Source organism: Zonotrichia leucophrys, chromosome 6 (assembly GCF_028769735.1).
Source record: "Zonotrichia leucophrys gambelii isolate GWCS_2022_RI chromosome 6, RI_Zleu_2.0, whole genome shotgun sequence".
NCBI lineage: Eukaryota > Metazoa > Chordata > Aves > Passeriformes > Passerellidae > Zonotrichia > Zonotrichia leucophrys.
This window is the reverse complement of record NC_088176.1, coordinates 6,218,657-6,234,183: the sequence shown is the minus strand read 5'-3', so window position 1 is coordinate 6,234,183 and position 15,527 is coordinate 6,218,657. Positions and strand designations below refer to the sequence as shown.

Genomic DNA, 15,527 nt, shown 5'->3' with positions numbered 1-15,527 from the left:
TCATTCATTCACCTTGTTTTTCACCTTGTTGCTAGGTGTTGCAACTAAGGCAGTTGACTACTGACTTGCAACATAATTACAACTAATGAGTCAAGAATTTTTAAGATACACGTCTAAAGAGCAGTGAAACTTCTTGAATCAAGTGTTAACAGAAATTAAGACCCTAAGGCTACAGGCATCACCATGTCATCAAGATAACTGGTTTATCCATAAAAAGGTAAGCAATTAAAAAGTGTAATACTCCAGGCAATGAACCCACAAAAGATTCTGCACAGACTTCTTTCCTGTCATATGGTTTGTGAACATACTGTCCTGCAAAAAATTCAGTTCACAAAAACAAACACCAGGGCAAAGAGACTTGGACTTGTCTTTGGCGCTCTTCAACCTCAGCCATGCATTTAAGCAGGACCAGGTTTTGAGGCGGTTTCAGCAGAAACAGTTGTCTGAGCAAGAAGCCCTGCTTGGTGTTAACCATAAGGATTTCCATTTCCAACTGCCAATGCTGCTGGAGGTCCAACCCTGGCACAGTCACAGACAGACAAGCAACACCGGTCTTTAGTGGCTTGGATGCCAAACCCAGCACCTCACCACAGAGCCACCATCACTATGGATACCAGACTTTAACTTCAACAGCTGAGATTTGGGCACAGGAGCCTTTGTACTCTTCTGAAGAGACACCAGATGAGGAAAGGCACCTGGAGCAGGAACTTTTTAACCGCTGCAGACAGATCTGTCAGCGTCCATGTCACTGCCAACACAGAGCTCACTTGGAGGTCTCCAAGCTGTTCTGGTTCAATTTCTGTGGCATAAGCATATCCACACCAAACCCAAGACATGGAGTCATAGGCATGCCTACTCTCATACCTACAGTCTGAGTTACACACACACATGGAGGACAAATTATGCTGGTACCAAACACCTTTGTGCAACCATGTCCTGCCTAGGAATTATAACAACTTTACACATTTAATTGAAAAACTCAGAATTAGATAAGTACAGTTCAACTTCATAAACTGCTATGATGCCTTTTTTTAAATTCCATTTTTTGCACTCCAGTGCCTGAACTTCCTGGCAAACACTATTTTATTTGACAAAGGCTTATGTAGGCAGTGATGGAAGCTACCACCAAGAGCTGAAATTTCTCTTCAGTCTTCTCAGCTGAGGCCTGCTGTACAGTGCAGCCTGCGGGATCATGGCCTAAGATTAATCAGGACCAGCAAAGCACTGTGCTGTTGTGGTAAGCCTTCATTAAGTCACAGTTCATTGACCACTAAAACATAAATATAAAATATTTAAAGACACGTGGTTGAAGCAACTGAAGGAAAACAATTTTAAAGAGAACCACACCAGGTTTCAGGGCATCTGAGTCTCACGCATGGTTCAAACTGAGGTAGGAGATGAATGGGGGTATGGCCCTGTGCAGAACAAAGAAAAATGCTTAGATAAACAGTCTGTAATGAGTTCATGTTACACACAAGAGTTTGTCAGAAAAGTTAATGTTATTGACAGTCCTTCCCTGTGCACAGTAAGCACTTTGATTACAGTAAACTTCTCTGGAAGAGGTCAGGCCACAATGACATAACTGTATAGGTTAAGAGATTTGAACACGGAATTAATGACAGAAATGTACTAATTTCATTCCAAAGCACTTATGTTCATAGTAAGGCCACTATTTCCCACCCTCCCCAAGCGCTACTGTCCAAGGAATACAAATAATAATGAAAAAAACCAACCATCACTTACTCTGTTTTCCGCCTTTGCTTGTCTTCAAATATATCATTCAGACTTATGGCTACCTGTCCCAAAAACCTGTCCAGCCCCACCAGCGACCTGTGCATGACAATCAGGTACAGGATGTATTTTTCGGGATTCTCCTGCATGAGTAGTCCAGGGAGCTCGAAGGAGGCCTCTTCTTTCCAGATGGGATCCAGAGTCTTCTCAGCCACCGAGGTGGAGTACTTCTCCTTGCCCAGCTGGATGATGGTGTAGGCATCGTTGCTGCCATTTTTACCTTTTGGCTTCAGACCTTTGGCTTGAAGGACCGTAACTTGCACGTGAGTTGGGAACCACTTTTGGGCTTGCTCCGCCAACATCATCTTTGAGGATCGCAGCAGCAGCAATAACAACAAACGCAAAGTCTGTCAGTCCTCGAGGGACTGCGTAAGGGCACTTACGGCGGAGACACCTGTCAGGGGCTCGGCTGGTCCTTCCCCTAGCGCTGCTGGCCGCGGGTGGCCCTCACCAGCCCGAGGGTCCCCCCCTTCCCCGGCAGCCCCCCCTGCGGCTCCATGGCCGGGGGCTGCAGGTCCCGCCGCAGCCCCGGCCCCGCCGCCCTCCCGCGCCCGGCCTGGCCCTGCCCGCCGCTGCCGCCGGCCCGGCCCCGCGCCGCCCCCAGGGCATCCCCCGGGCAGGGCCGCTCCGCCGCGGGGCCCCGCAGGCCGGCGGCGGCCTCCCCCTGCCCGTCCCGGCTCGCTGCCGGCGGCGGTTCGGTTCCGGCGGGGGGCTCGGTGCCGGGCTGCCCTCCCTGCCTCCGTCAGTCCGCCCGTCCCCGCCGCGGCCGCCTCAGCCTCTCGCCGCGCTGCCCCCCCGCCGCCGCCCGGCCTGACGGGCCGGCTCCGCCGCTTCCGCCTTCCCCATGCTGCGGGCGGCGGCGGGCAGAGGGCAGAGGGCAGGGTTCGCCCCCTCCCTCTCCTCCCTCGCCTCCGTTCCCGGCCGCCCGGGCAGCGCTGCCCGGCGCCCCGAGCACCCCCGCTGCCCGCGGGCAGGGCCGGAGAGGCCGCGGCTCCCCCGGGCGTGACGGATCGCTGGGCTCCCGGGGCCGCCTCCCGGCTGGGAGCCCCGGCCCGTTAATTAATTCAGCGCTATTTTTGTTTCTGGAGCGGGCAGAGAGCTCTGCAGGAGCTGTGGAGAGGAGGGTACTTGGCTAAATGCATCTATTGTTGTTATTTTTATTCAATATTAGGGGCTTGGCTATGGCCACGGAGCCAGCCGGGAGTGGTGCTGTACTGGAACCCATCCTGCTGCCAAGCGCTTCGGGAACGTCTTTATTTTTCAGCCCCATCCACCCGCCCTGGGAAATCTGTTGGAATTAAATGAGAGAGTGAATATTACAAAATAGAAAAATATTAATAAAAATATTATACAAGATGTTTTGAGGACACATAATTTTGCGTATGGTACACCTGGAGACTGCACGCGTTTACATGTGCACCTATAAGTGGAGTCACGGGTATTAACGTTTCTACCAAAAAAAAAAAAAATTAGAGTTGCAAGTTGTATCCCATCCCTGCAAACCACAAAAAGCAGGGAAACCAGCAGCCAGGTCAGATAATACTTCACCCACCATCCCTCACTCATGAGTCCCTGGTCCGTGGCTCGCAAGTTACTGAGCAAAGAAACCTTGGGAGATGTTCCCATTCAGCTGTGACCTACAGGAAATTAAAAACTTAAAGCTGAAGGCCAATTAGGAAGAGTAAAGTATGATGCTACCCAAAAATACCTAACGCGAAGCAAGTTATTTTCCAGGGTCCCAAAAAGGGGGGATCACCAGTGTACACACAATCAGCCTGAGCCCAGCTCATGTCATCTCTATACACAATTTTAATAAATATTTCATTGATGCTCAGTTTTTGGCTGGCAATGATAGCTGTCTGCATGCTGTGATAGTTAACACAGTGCTGGCACTTCTTTCCTCTTCCACATTGTATCTGATTTTTTTGATAGGAAAATAGATGGTCCAGTTGGAAATGGTAGCTTCAATACATGTCCTGGGAGCATATATTTAGGCAAAAATGTATAAATGGATCATTTAGGATAGTAGTTTCTGAAAGCAATACAAATGCTATGGTTGTCTGCCTTGCTTTGTGATACTGAGATACTAATGGTCAATTAAGGCTGCAGGTCAAATATAAATATATAAATATTTATTTATATTTAAATATAAATAAATGTTTATATATTTATGAATATATGAATATTTATATTTATTTTCTATATAAATATCCCATATCTTTTTGGGATAAATCACCATCATCTCACCTGAAAACCCCTTCCCCTACTCTGCAGCTGTCATTCTTCCACATCCTTCGGTATCTTTCCCAAAAGTTCTGCAGTGAAGCTCGCAGGAGGAGCTGCTGTGCTTGGGGAGAGTTGCAGTATTTCGGGCTGGAAGAGCCAGAAGCAATTATGGTGCCAGTGCTCTGCAGGAGGTTTAGGCCATGGGGGAAAGCCACGGGGTACTTCTTGGAAACCAGAGAGACTCATGTACATCAGAATATTTCTGAAATTAATTTTACCACATACAAATTCTCTTTTTGTAGAATAATCTTCATTGCAGTAAGTAAAAACCAAGCATGATGAACTCATCAAAACAAGAAATGAATTTTAGGTAGGCAGAATGTATTTATTTAATGGAAATTTAAGTCAAACATCGTGTCCTGCATGCTGCGTCTTAGGAAAACTTCAACGAGTTTTTACAAGAAGCAGGTTTTGTGCTTTTTCCTTGCCTTTTATTGGTATTCTCTAATTTCTTGTTATTGTCTCTTTCTAAGCAGGAGCTGACTGGAATACATGTGCACACAGCTAAACAGGGGAAGGTGGAAGAACTTTTGTACTGCTGCAGACCACATATCAATGCAATACCCAATCTGCCTTTCCTGCTTTCAAAAATAAACAGATTATTAGTCCTCCACTCCTTATGTGCAATCTGGCATGTGAGAAGAGGAGTGTGAACCTTTCCCCTTTCTCATGTTTCTCCTCTCTGCTCAGCTGGTGGAGCAGGCACTGGGGAGATGCCCCCTCAACTCCTCCACCCCTGTGCTTGAAGAGAATTCTGCTCAAAGGTGCACCAGATATATTTTATTCCCTCTTACACCCCTCTAGGGTCAAGCTGAAAGCTGGCCTTTTGATTTTGTCCTCTTTGGAATAGGGTAATTGTCATCTTCTGGAATGTAGCGTGGGATATAAATGACAAAATATCTCAGAGAAATAATGATATCTCCAGCAGCACAGTGTCCCCTGGCACTATGTTAGAGCATTAATCCAAAAATGACTCAGATTTTCATTCACTGAGCCACCCCAACTGCTCAGTGCCTGTATGCACTGTAGGTTTTGCTTGTCACTGTCCATGATTTAGTGAATATTACATTAGAAAATCCATTTAATTTCCTATGCACCATTTTGGTTACAGAACTTTACCATTCCTTCAGTGCACCATAGATATCCACTGTTATTATGTAATAATAATCTTTTACACTCACTGTCACTGCTTTATCATGCTTTCTGTCCAAATCCACTCACTCTGAGGATGTCTCATCATGAATTTCTAGTCCTTCGTTTAGTTTAGAGGATTTTGAGCTCAAAATATTATATTTGGAGCTTGCAGTCAAATGTAGCTCCTTTGTACTACACTGTGGTAAAAGGGATTTCTCCCTGTGGATGGTAGGTGGCTCCTGTAGTGTTCTGTGCCCTGCCCCTTTTCCCTGTTCTGCCACCCTCTGTGTAGCCTTGGAGAAAGATGAGAAAAGCAAGCCCAGAATTCTTGCTGATGAAGAAAAAGCCATCAAAGCTGGAATATGTGGCCTCAGAAAATTGTTTCTGCATTTCTAATATGAAATAGATGTCCTGTGTTCCTGGTGGATACTCCAACACTCCATCTCCTTGTAGATAGTGATGAGAGTGAGTTTAAAAATCAATTGTTAATCACAGAACAGCAGTGGATATCCATGGTATATTTAATACAGACCCCTAAAGCTCATCTGTGCCATCTATCTCTATTACATGTTCTTCCAGTAATTTGTGACCCAGGACATCAACACTGTTGTTTTTTGGTTTTTGGGTTTTTTTTTTTTAATAGGGAATTCCAAGAAATATGGCGGATTTTTTCTATGTCAGTAATTTGTAATTCCCTCTCATTTCTCCCTCCTGAGCCTACAGTACATCTGATTAAACATAAGCCTTGATATTCTGGCTGCCCTTTCAAAAGGAAATGCAAGAAAATCTTTTTGCCTGTGCCACTGAGACAATTCCATATTCTGCTTCTTATTTCCAGTTGTGTACTTGCTAAAGAGGATCAGAGCAGTTGTGTTTACACTGGTAAACTGTGGCAGGTAATTTGGTGCTTTATTTTCTCCCTGATTTCTGTTTATGAAGTAGGAAACATTTTGTTGGTTTTTTTTCTTATGAAAATGCTATCTCCTCTTTGAAATTATTTGCTGAATAATTCTTAGTTGGCAGATTGCAGGCGTTGTGTTTGCTTTGAACGTTACATTGCTGTGAGGAACAGGCTGGTTTTGTCTTGACATGTGACAAGCTTCTGCTTCCTGCTTTGCTGAATAACTTTCAGTAGCTGTTGCAACTGTCCAGAATGTTTTCTGGAAAGACTGTACAATTTTTGAGACTGAACATTGTTGCCTGTTAGCTTTATCTTAACTGTCTTTATTTTTTCAATTAGTGACTTCTTCAGGAATTCACTAGAATTAATTGACTGCAGAAATCAAATAGCTGGGCTCAAACTGCTGTGAATTGGAAAGTTTTCTCAAGCTACTGGTTTTGTCTGCTCTCTTGGTTTGAGAAAAATTAATTATGGTGGAAGTATTTTGATGTAATTATTAAAATCTAGAAGGATATGAATGAATTTTCTATTCTGATCCCAAAATGTTCAAGGTTTGCTGAGGCTGGGTCAGTTAGCCACTGTCCTGCTCTGAGTGATTTCTTTTACCTTTCACATTCACTGTTGTGGAACATCTCAGAAGGAGGAAACCTTTGGCCTTAAGGTTGAATTTTCTCTGGTAGATTTTGAAAACCCTACAGAGACCTCAGTGGTCCTCAGTTCTCAGGTGCTGCCACTTTCATTTCTTCTCTCCAGCCATCTGTGGGTTTATCTGCTTGGGATGCAGTTTGTGTCTGCCCTGCCTCACTCTTCACCTCTCTTTCTTGCATTAATCGAGGAATGGGATGATACAAGAACCAGCAAAGGAAATGTGTCTCTGAGAAGAGGAGTGGGGGCTTGAAATCAGGCAAATGCCACAGAATTTTCCATTGTTCTGATAGAAATCCAGTACTTTCCACCGGAAATCTGGAGGCACGGATATGGAAGTCCTGTGTGCAAGATCAGACTTCAAATAAATGCCAGGTACCACTAAGAGTGTTGGAAGCATCATCTTTTTTGTTCATTTTTAGCTGAACATGTTTCACAGCCTTTCAACACTCTCATCCATTGTGAAGTTCAAAGAGGCTTAAATGCTGTAAAGCAGTCATCAAATACTATAATTAAACTTGCCAGTCACCCAGGTTTGACCCAAACTGCCTGTGTCTCAAGATGTTAGTCAGCTGTCTGGGTTAGATTTCAGTTCAGCCTTTTAAAAACATGAAAACACCTCGTTCTCAGCAGCTTCTGCACAAACCATTGTGCTCTTCTGTCAAAGCTTCCCCGTCATGCAAACTCCAGCACTTCCAACCTGACATGACCATGGGGTACATCCTGTCCCACACCTGGTAGAATTCAGAATGTCATCAGCAATACCTCCACAGGGGACAGTACCAGTGACACAAAACTCTTTCAAAACCAGCCTCTAAATGCCAAATTCAGATTTGCCCTTGGCTCACCTAAACTTCATGGAAACCTCTAAACTGACTCACCAAGTTAGCAGTCACATCAAGTGGGTAAAACACCCACCCACCTTCAAGCATGGTGTGCTCCTTTAAATGAGTGAGTAAATGAATCCTCATTGAAGTATGGTCTTAACTAAACACACTTAAACTTCCTGCTCATCCCCAAGACTTTTTCCCAGGCTTAGCTGCTCCCAAAATCTCTTCCCAGGGATTTTGTTCTACCAGAGGACTATCCTGTGTCTCTTCTGTTGTTGAAGGGTGTAATGGAATCCACCTGCAGCACTGAGGCAGCTGTGATTAATCTGCATTTAACCACAGGGTCTCAACACTTCCTGCACGTTCATAACAGGAGAGTTCTTCTTCCCTGATGGTACAAAAAACCCACACCCCAATCAACCAACTAAAAAATTAAATAACTTAACATAAAATGGAAGGAAGGAAGGAAGTGGAGGAAGGAAGGAAGGAAGTGGCAGAAGGAAGTGGCGGAAGGAAGGGAAGGAAGTGGCGGAAGGCGAAGGAAGGAAGTGGCGGAAGGCAAGTGGGGAAGTGGCGGAAGTGGGAAGTGGCGGAAGGAAGGAAGGAAGGAATGGAAGGAAGGAAGGGGAAGGGGAAGGAAGGGGAAGGAAGTGAGGAAGGAAGGAAGGAAGGAAGGAAGGAAGGAAGGAAGGAAGGAAGTGGGAAGGAAGGAAGGAAGGAAGTGGTGGAAGGAAGGTGGAAGGAAGGGGGGGAAGGAAGTGGCGGAAGGAAGGAAGGAAGGAAGGAAGGAAGTGGGAAGGAAGTGGGGAAGGAAGTGGCGGAAGGAAGTGGCGGAAGGAAGTGGAGGAAGGAAGTGGCGGAAGGAAGGAAGGAAGTGGCGGAAGGAAGGAAGTGGCGGAAGGAAGTGGCGGAAGGAAGTGGCGGAAGGAAGTGGCGGAAGGAAGTGGCGGAAGGAAGTGGCGGAAGGAAGTGGCGGAAGGAAGTGGCGGAAGGAAGGCAAGGAAGTGGCGGAAGGAAGTGGCGGAAGGAAGTGGCGGAAGGAAGTGGCGGAAGGAAGTGGCGGAAGGAAGGGACGGAAGGAAGGAAGGAAGGAAGGAAGGAAGGAAGGAAGGAAGGAAGGAAGGAAGGAAGGAAGGAAGGAAGGAAGGAAGGAAGGAAGGAAGGAAGGAAGGAAGGAAGGAAGGAAGGAAGGAAGGAAGGAAGGAAGGAAGGAAGTGGCGGAAGGAAGTGGCGGAAGTGGCGGAAGGAAGTGGCGGAAGTGGCGGAAGTGGCGGAAGTGGCGGAAGTGGCGGAAGTGGCGGAAGGAAGGAAGGAAGGAAGGAAGGAAGGAAGGAAGGGAGGGAGTGTTTGTTACACTTAGGTTAACATATCTCCTCTGAAGTCCAAGGTACAGCAGGACATGGATTTTCTCACTCTTCACTTGCCACATTGCAGTGCTCATACAAAGCCCAGAACAATACTTGGTATTTTGGCAGAATTTTTTTCCCTTGCCGAGTTGGTGAATGATTCAGATTTTTATACCATCTTTCCTCCTACAAATATCAATTTCAATTTGGCTTCAGCAAAGTCTTAACATAAATATGTGATTAGAGAAGGAATCTAACTTAAATTACTGTAGTTAATTTTTATGTATGTTAAATGTATGTACTCCAAGCACTCTTCTCCAATGTTACTTAAAACCCTTATATCTTTCAAATGTGGTTTATTCTTAGAAAACTCAAGCTGCTCCTAGAATTCTGCTCCCAGTAAGAGACAAATTAGATAAAAACAACTTCTTGAGAGGAGAGAGCTTGCAGAGCACTTACAAGTAGAGATGGAGTACTGCTTAACAGCCTTCTATGCCCTTTTGGTAAGAATTATCCAATAACTAGTGTATAGAAGATAGAATTTCACTTTTCCAAAATGTGTGTAGTGCATCTTCTTTCCAACCCCAGAAGTTGGAAGGATTGTGAGGGCTCTGGGAATACTGCAGATTTATTTTGGCACTGCCTAGTGCTTTAAGCATCCTGGAAATCAGCACTGGATATGTTCTCATAGTCTGGATGTAAATTAGCCATATGTGCATTAGAGGCATTATTTACAGATTGAATTGTGCAACTAACTATACTTAGGGCCTTAGATAAATTATTTCTATATTGGGTCCAATTTTTGCTGTCATTTACAGTAATATAAATCTAGGATCACTACACTGAAGTCAGTGGGGTAATTACTTTGAATTTTCTCCAGTGTGACAGAGAGCAGAATTTAGTCTCTGGTTATTATTTGCAGCTCTGAAGGCTTTTCCCCTACACTAGGAAACTACTGAGGCTCTTCTGTCACTTTGTCCACTGTCACTTTGGAATTATTCTCAGAAAGTGTACCTGCATGTGAAAACAAAATGACACAGGCAGAGTTAGCTGGTTTTGGAGTCTGAGTAAATAAAAATGAGAACAGTTGCCTGGTGTTAAAATCTCTTGTTGCTTTGCTCTTCATGTTCCTTTGTCTTTGCTTCCTAAAGTTTGCAACCAGAGTTCTTTCTCACTAAAAAAGTCACCACTAACAATGTTAGGACATAGACATCACGCTGAGCCTCTGCACCACCACTTTAAAAGGTGTTTTAGCAAAATTTGTCATTACCTCAGAGTCTTCACTGGATCTTCACAGTTTGAACCAATGATGCATCCTCATTTTCTGCTGGTGTTTGACAGCATTGCCTGTCAATCACTGGAAAAGCAATGAGAAACAGTAAAAGCTTTCTACAGCAGCTCTTTTGAAATTCCCACCAGCTAGAAAATGATGAAGTCAAAGATGGAGCATACTAGTCTCAACAGAAAGATAGAAACCATGCTAACACAACAGCAATTGTTCTCTAGAAACACTCTTGCTGATGCTGGGGTAGTGGGATTGTCCATATAAGAACACAGATGTCTCATCATCCAGCAACATCTGATATTGAGGCATACCAGTGTTGGATGCAACTTCGTAGCTGTGGTTCAAAAGCTCATGTTTGGGGAGCACACTGGGATACTGGTTATATCTTTTTCAACTCAGTGTTTCTAATGAGAAGAAGATGTCTGAATGTATTTTCTGTAAGTCATAATCATTTGAAAAAATGCATTAGCAGGCACAGGTCTCATAAGTGATTTTAAATCATCTCCATATTTTGTTTTCCTTCAGCTTCTCCTTTGTTTCTTTACTGCTGCTGCTCAATCTCATTTTTTCTCTCTCCATATTACTGTAACAGCATGTCTGCCTTCATTTCCAGTGATAGAAAAGCCTTTGTGATTAAATGCTTCACTTTGGCAATCAGATATTCTTGGTGTTTATTTATTGAAGGGTCTTTTGTGCAGCGTCCTGCCACTGCCTGAGTCCTTCCATTGCTAGTGACAATATCAAGATGTCACAGAAGCTGATAATTGCACAACTGCTGAGTTTGAGCAGCATGGTGAAGGCTGGACAGTGCTGAGTAAAGAGCCACATATATTACTGTACAAATAACCTTTACTCAGCAAAACTCACAGGCAGTTGTAAATACTAACTTAAATATCATCCCAGCCAAGATACGACTTCTCAGGGTCATCCCTGGAATTACTTATATTGCAGAAACAGAGATTTGCTTCAACATTTCAGTATCCACCATATGTTCCCAAAGAAGACTTTTATCCAGTGGCAAGCCTGAAATTTTAAGTGCGAGAAAAAAAGAGGTAAAAGAGAGGTTAGAGCTCTTGGTTTGTGCATGGCACCAGGGGGATTGCACAAAGCAGATTACCTGGGTCCCTTGTTATGTTTTCTGCAGGAAAGCACAGACAGGGAGGGAATCAGGATGCAAAGAAGGGGCAGTTCACCAAGCCAAGCACAGGTGACATGGTTTCCCAGAGCATCAGCGCTGCTGTGAAGAGGGAACACTTCAGGAAGGTTTTGCCTTGGTTCATATGCTGATGTTGGCGTTGCCAGTTCAGCTGAAGTCTGACCTGCCCCAGCACATCCTGGGTCACAGGGACCATCAGGGTTAGCACATTTCTCCTGCTCAGAATGCCTCACCTGGAAACCTGCACCCAGCCCACTTCCCAGCTCTCCTTGGTCACAGAGCCATCCTCTCTGAAAAGCTTCTGGGGTGAAACACCCACAATCCCTTTGTAAAAGTTTACCTGAGAACTAACTAACCTCACTATTAATAATCCTATATGTTATATCTATAAGCAGAATTTGGTCATTTCCAGCTTCTATGTCTTGATTCATTTTTATATTTGAAATTATGGCACCATTACACACTTTCTCCACATGTAGGTATTAATATATTGATCAAGCCTTTAAACCTTTTTTCTGATAAACAGATTAAGCTGCAAACATCTATCCCTGCAAGACAGATATTCCAGATCTTGAAATCATTCTTTTCTGATCTATTTTCAATTTTCCATGGCTTCTTTGAAGTGTGAACACCAAGACTCGTCATGATATTCCAGTAGTTTTCCCACCAGCTCACACACAGCTGTACTTCTTGTGCCAGAATCCCTGGCCCAGTAACTCTGCTGCTAGCTTAGGCTTAGGAAATTCAATCTAGGGTATTAAAACACTTGCTATATATTTTCCCTGCATAATTGGAAAGCAGTGAGAGATCAAGCAATGGATCAAATCTGCGGGGGGAGAAAAAAAAATTCCAATTCTCAAGTTAATTGTCCTGAAAAGTTTGGAGAAGTTTACTGCAGAGATACTCTCCCATAGAGCAATCAAGTGCTGACTGTAAGTCTGTTTATGCTTTGGACACATCTGTATGGCAGCAGCATAAAGAGTGTGGCATGCTGTTTAATATCTGTCAGGCTTCTTTTTTAAACCACTTAATAAGCATGTATGTAAATTCTACGCAATAAAAAAGTTCTTACAACTAGAACAAGAATAACCTTTTATGTGGTGGCTCCCACCCTTAATCCCAGCTTCTACATGCCAGTTCCTCCCCCCACTTTCACATCCCCATTTCTTGACAGGTGCCAGAATGTTTCAGAATTTTCCTGCAGCTTCACCATGGGAACTGCCATTTCACCAGGAATGAATTTGACCCGCTGAGCAATAAAGCTGAGGCAAAACACTCACACTCCAGCCAGGATGGGGGAATTGCTTGTTTTTCTGTTGGCATGTTCTCCTCTGGCAATTTTTTTTTCACCGAGGAGCGTTCCATGTTCATTCAACCTTCCTCTAACTTCACCTTGAGAAAGAAACAGGGCTTTGAAAGTGTCGTTTTCCCAGCAACAGCTGCTGCTTTTAGCATCCAACAGTCTTTAAATCCATAGAAAGCTAGTTTATATGGACAGGGAAGCATTAAATGCTAGGAAATGAGGGTCTTTAGGTAACTATTCCAGATCTGCTATATCTGCAGTTACAGCAATTGGTGGTGTAGGTGGTGTTCTTTTACTGGCTTTTAATGAGACACATTTATTACTGCCTTGCGATAAACCAAAGTACAGCCATAAAAGTGACTTTCATTGAACATTTGTTTGAGTTCTGCCTGGGTCTTATAAAGCTTCATTTGTTCAAGACTTCAGTTTTTGTTTTACATGCCTGCCACCTTTTTGGTAGCAGCTGTTATCTCCTTTCCTAGCTGAGTACAATAGGCTTACCTTCCAGGACACAACAGGAACTGCTTTCATGACCTGTGTGAGACAGAGTTGGGGTTTGGTCCTTCATAATCTGCTAAATCTGCACAGTATTCCAACTTCTCCATACAACCAGGCAGAATGCAGGCTTGAAACTGCTCACATTTATTTGTTAAAATTTCACAGCAGTTTAGAACAGTCACTGTGAAGGTTGGTAACAGAAGTGAAATTTTAGAACAGCATCAAATCCAACAGTCTTTGTTCAAGGACTGAACAAAACCCATTGGCTTGAGAGATCCTTGGTAGACCCAAACCTTCTGCCACAGCATGGTGATAAAAATAAATGTGCTTTTTTTAGGTCCAGCAGTGAATTTAAAGCTTATGCATTTCCTTCATCTGCTGGGGGTAGGGTAGTTCACATTTCACTAAATATATGTTCCAATATTGCAGCTAAACTCTCTGGAAATGCTCTGCAAGAAATGTTCTTAACAATTCACCTCCATAAGTTAATACCTATTAAAACCTAAAAATGAATTAGATTTGGAATTTCCTGGATTCTTGTGTTTGTCATGCAAATTTTCAGTGCTGTTCTTTTTATGATAATATGAAATAAAGTAGTTTCTTATAGTAACATTGTAAATCATTTGCTTTCTATTACATGCAGCTGGTTTTGTTACAGTAATGATTTTGTATGGGTGCACACTGCAGTGCGTATTAAAGGCAATGAAACATTCTTTTTTCAGGGCTCACATGCAATTGATGTTTGTGCAAATATAACCAGATAATGACAAAACAGTAATTTATTATAATATATTAACGAGGTTGTTTTTTCTCTCTTCTCCCAAAATGCACCTTCTTCTAAGCTGCCCTTCCCCCTGCAGCAAATCCTTTTTTTTTTTCCTTGTTTACAAAAACGACTCCCCACCCTTGCAGATGCAGATTAGAGTTTTTCAGCTCACTAGAGATCCAGAATCAAAATCTAAACCAGCTGGTGCTTTTACGCGGGTGTCTTACTTTAGCTTACTCAAAAGAACACAAGATGAACGGTAAGAATTAAATAAACCACAAATTATTTTGGGGACTGTCTGGTTTGTATTAGAAGTAAACTTTTCACTGCTGGCTGTTGTTTCAAAACTATTGCCTCTATTTTTGATATTCATCCTTGGGATCTAACACAAACTATGTCTTACTAGTTTAATCCATTGTTAGGCCATGTTTAAATATCTTTTATTATAGTCATGTGCTATAAAATAGTTCTCACTGGAGTTTGCTGGCTCGGAGCCAAAGGGTAATACAGCTTCAAGTGGCACAGCGCAGTATTAAAAGAATTTTTTTCCTTTGGTGTTGGTACTTACCAATTTCACACCTTGAAAAGAGCCTAACTACATCAAAATGTGATGTATCTACTTTGAGTGCAGGAACTAGAAAAATATTATAGCACGACAGGAGAGCAAAGAAAACATTTCAACTGTATCAACAGTATATTCATTTTAGTGCCTGATTAGCAATTTGTGTAATTCCTTGCTGCAGAGCCTAGAAATTATATACATAGGTTTTTCAAGCTTCTGCTTTTAGAAGTAACTTTGTTTTTAACTTCCTGCAGCAGGACTACTTACAGGATTACAATGACCATTATTTAGCTCATAGTTAACATTAAATTAAGTCATTTGTGTTTAGAAAGATTTTTCTTCCCCCTCTGAAATGATAATTGAACAAAGGGTGTAACATCTCCAGTTCAGTCTGTGACAGTATTATTATTATTTTCTCATGGACAGCCACAATCAAGCAAACACTACCAATAAAGTGAATAAAGAACAATAATAATGTTTAATAATGTGGACCTTCAATTCTGCAAGCGTTTTGGCAAGAGCAGATTGCTTCCCTGATAGATTTCAAAATATTTCCAGGTATGGACCAGGTTCCGCTGGGGTGACCAAGGATTAGAACAAAAAAAAATTGCTGCCATTATTTCATCACTGTTGTCTGTACCAGCACCTTCATTGTAGGGTATTATGAGATTTAGTTCTGTTGTTTCAAATATTCATGGGGAAAACATGCCCAGAAAGGAAGGAAAGAGACTGTTAGGAGCAGTTAACCTCTGCAGCTTCCAGGGAGAGCGCTAACATTCAATATATGCCAAACCCGGCCCATTAGGTTGAATAATGAGTGAGTGTATCTGAAACTTTGTACCAGACAAGATGAAAACAGATTGGGCAGGCTATTGTACCACACTTTATTACCTAGTGAAATGTAATTTGATCCATTTGCAGGAGGAAGAACCAAGATGCTTGTTTCAGAATTCAATTGTTCCAGAAAGATGTAAGTACCCCGGTGTTGTTATTTTTATATCGATTTTTATGAAACACGTGTAGT

General features: G+C 43.0%; 1 protein-coding gene across 1 annotated transcript in view; it reads right to left on the bottom strand.

Annotated features, from left to right (window-relative positions):
- The window catches only part of RAB11FIP2 (RAB11 family interacting protein 2), a 32,491-nt gene extending 30,176 nt beyond the window's left edge, over positions 1 to 2,315 (bottom strand). The window contains exon 1 of the mRNA XM_064716388.1: positions 1,744 to 2,315. Within this exon, the coding sequence (XP_064572458.1) occupies positions 1,744 to 2,096 (353 nt within the window). The 5' untranslated portion in view covers positions 2,097 to 2,315. The remainder of the gene's footprint in view (positions 1 to 1,743) is intronic.
- Positions 2,316 to 15,527: the final 13,212 nt, after the last annotated feature.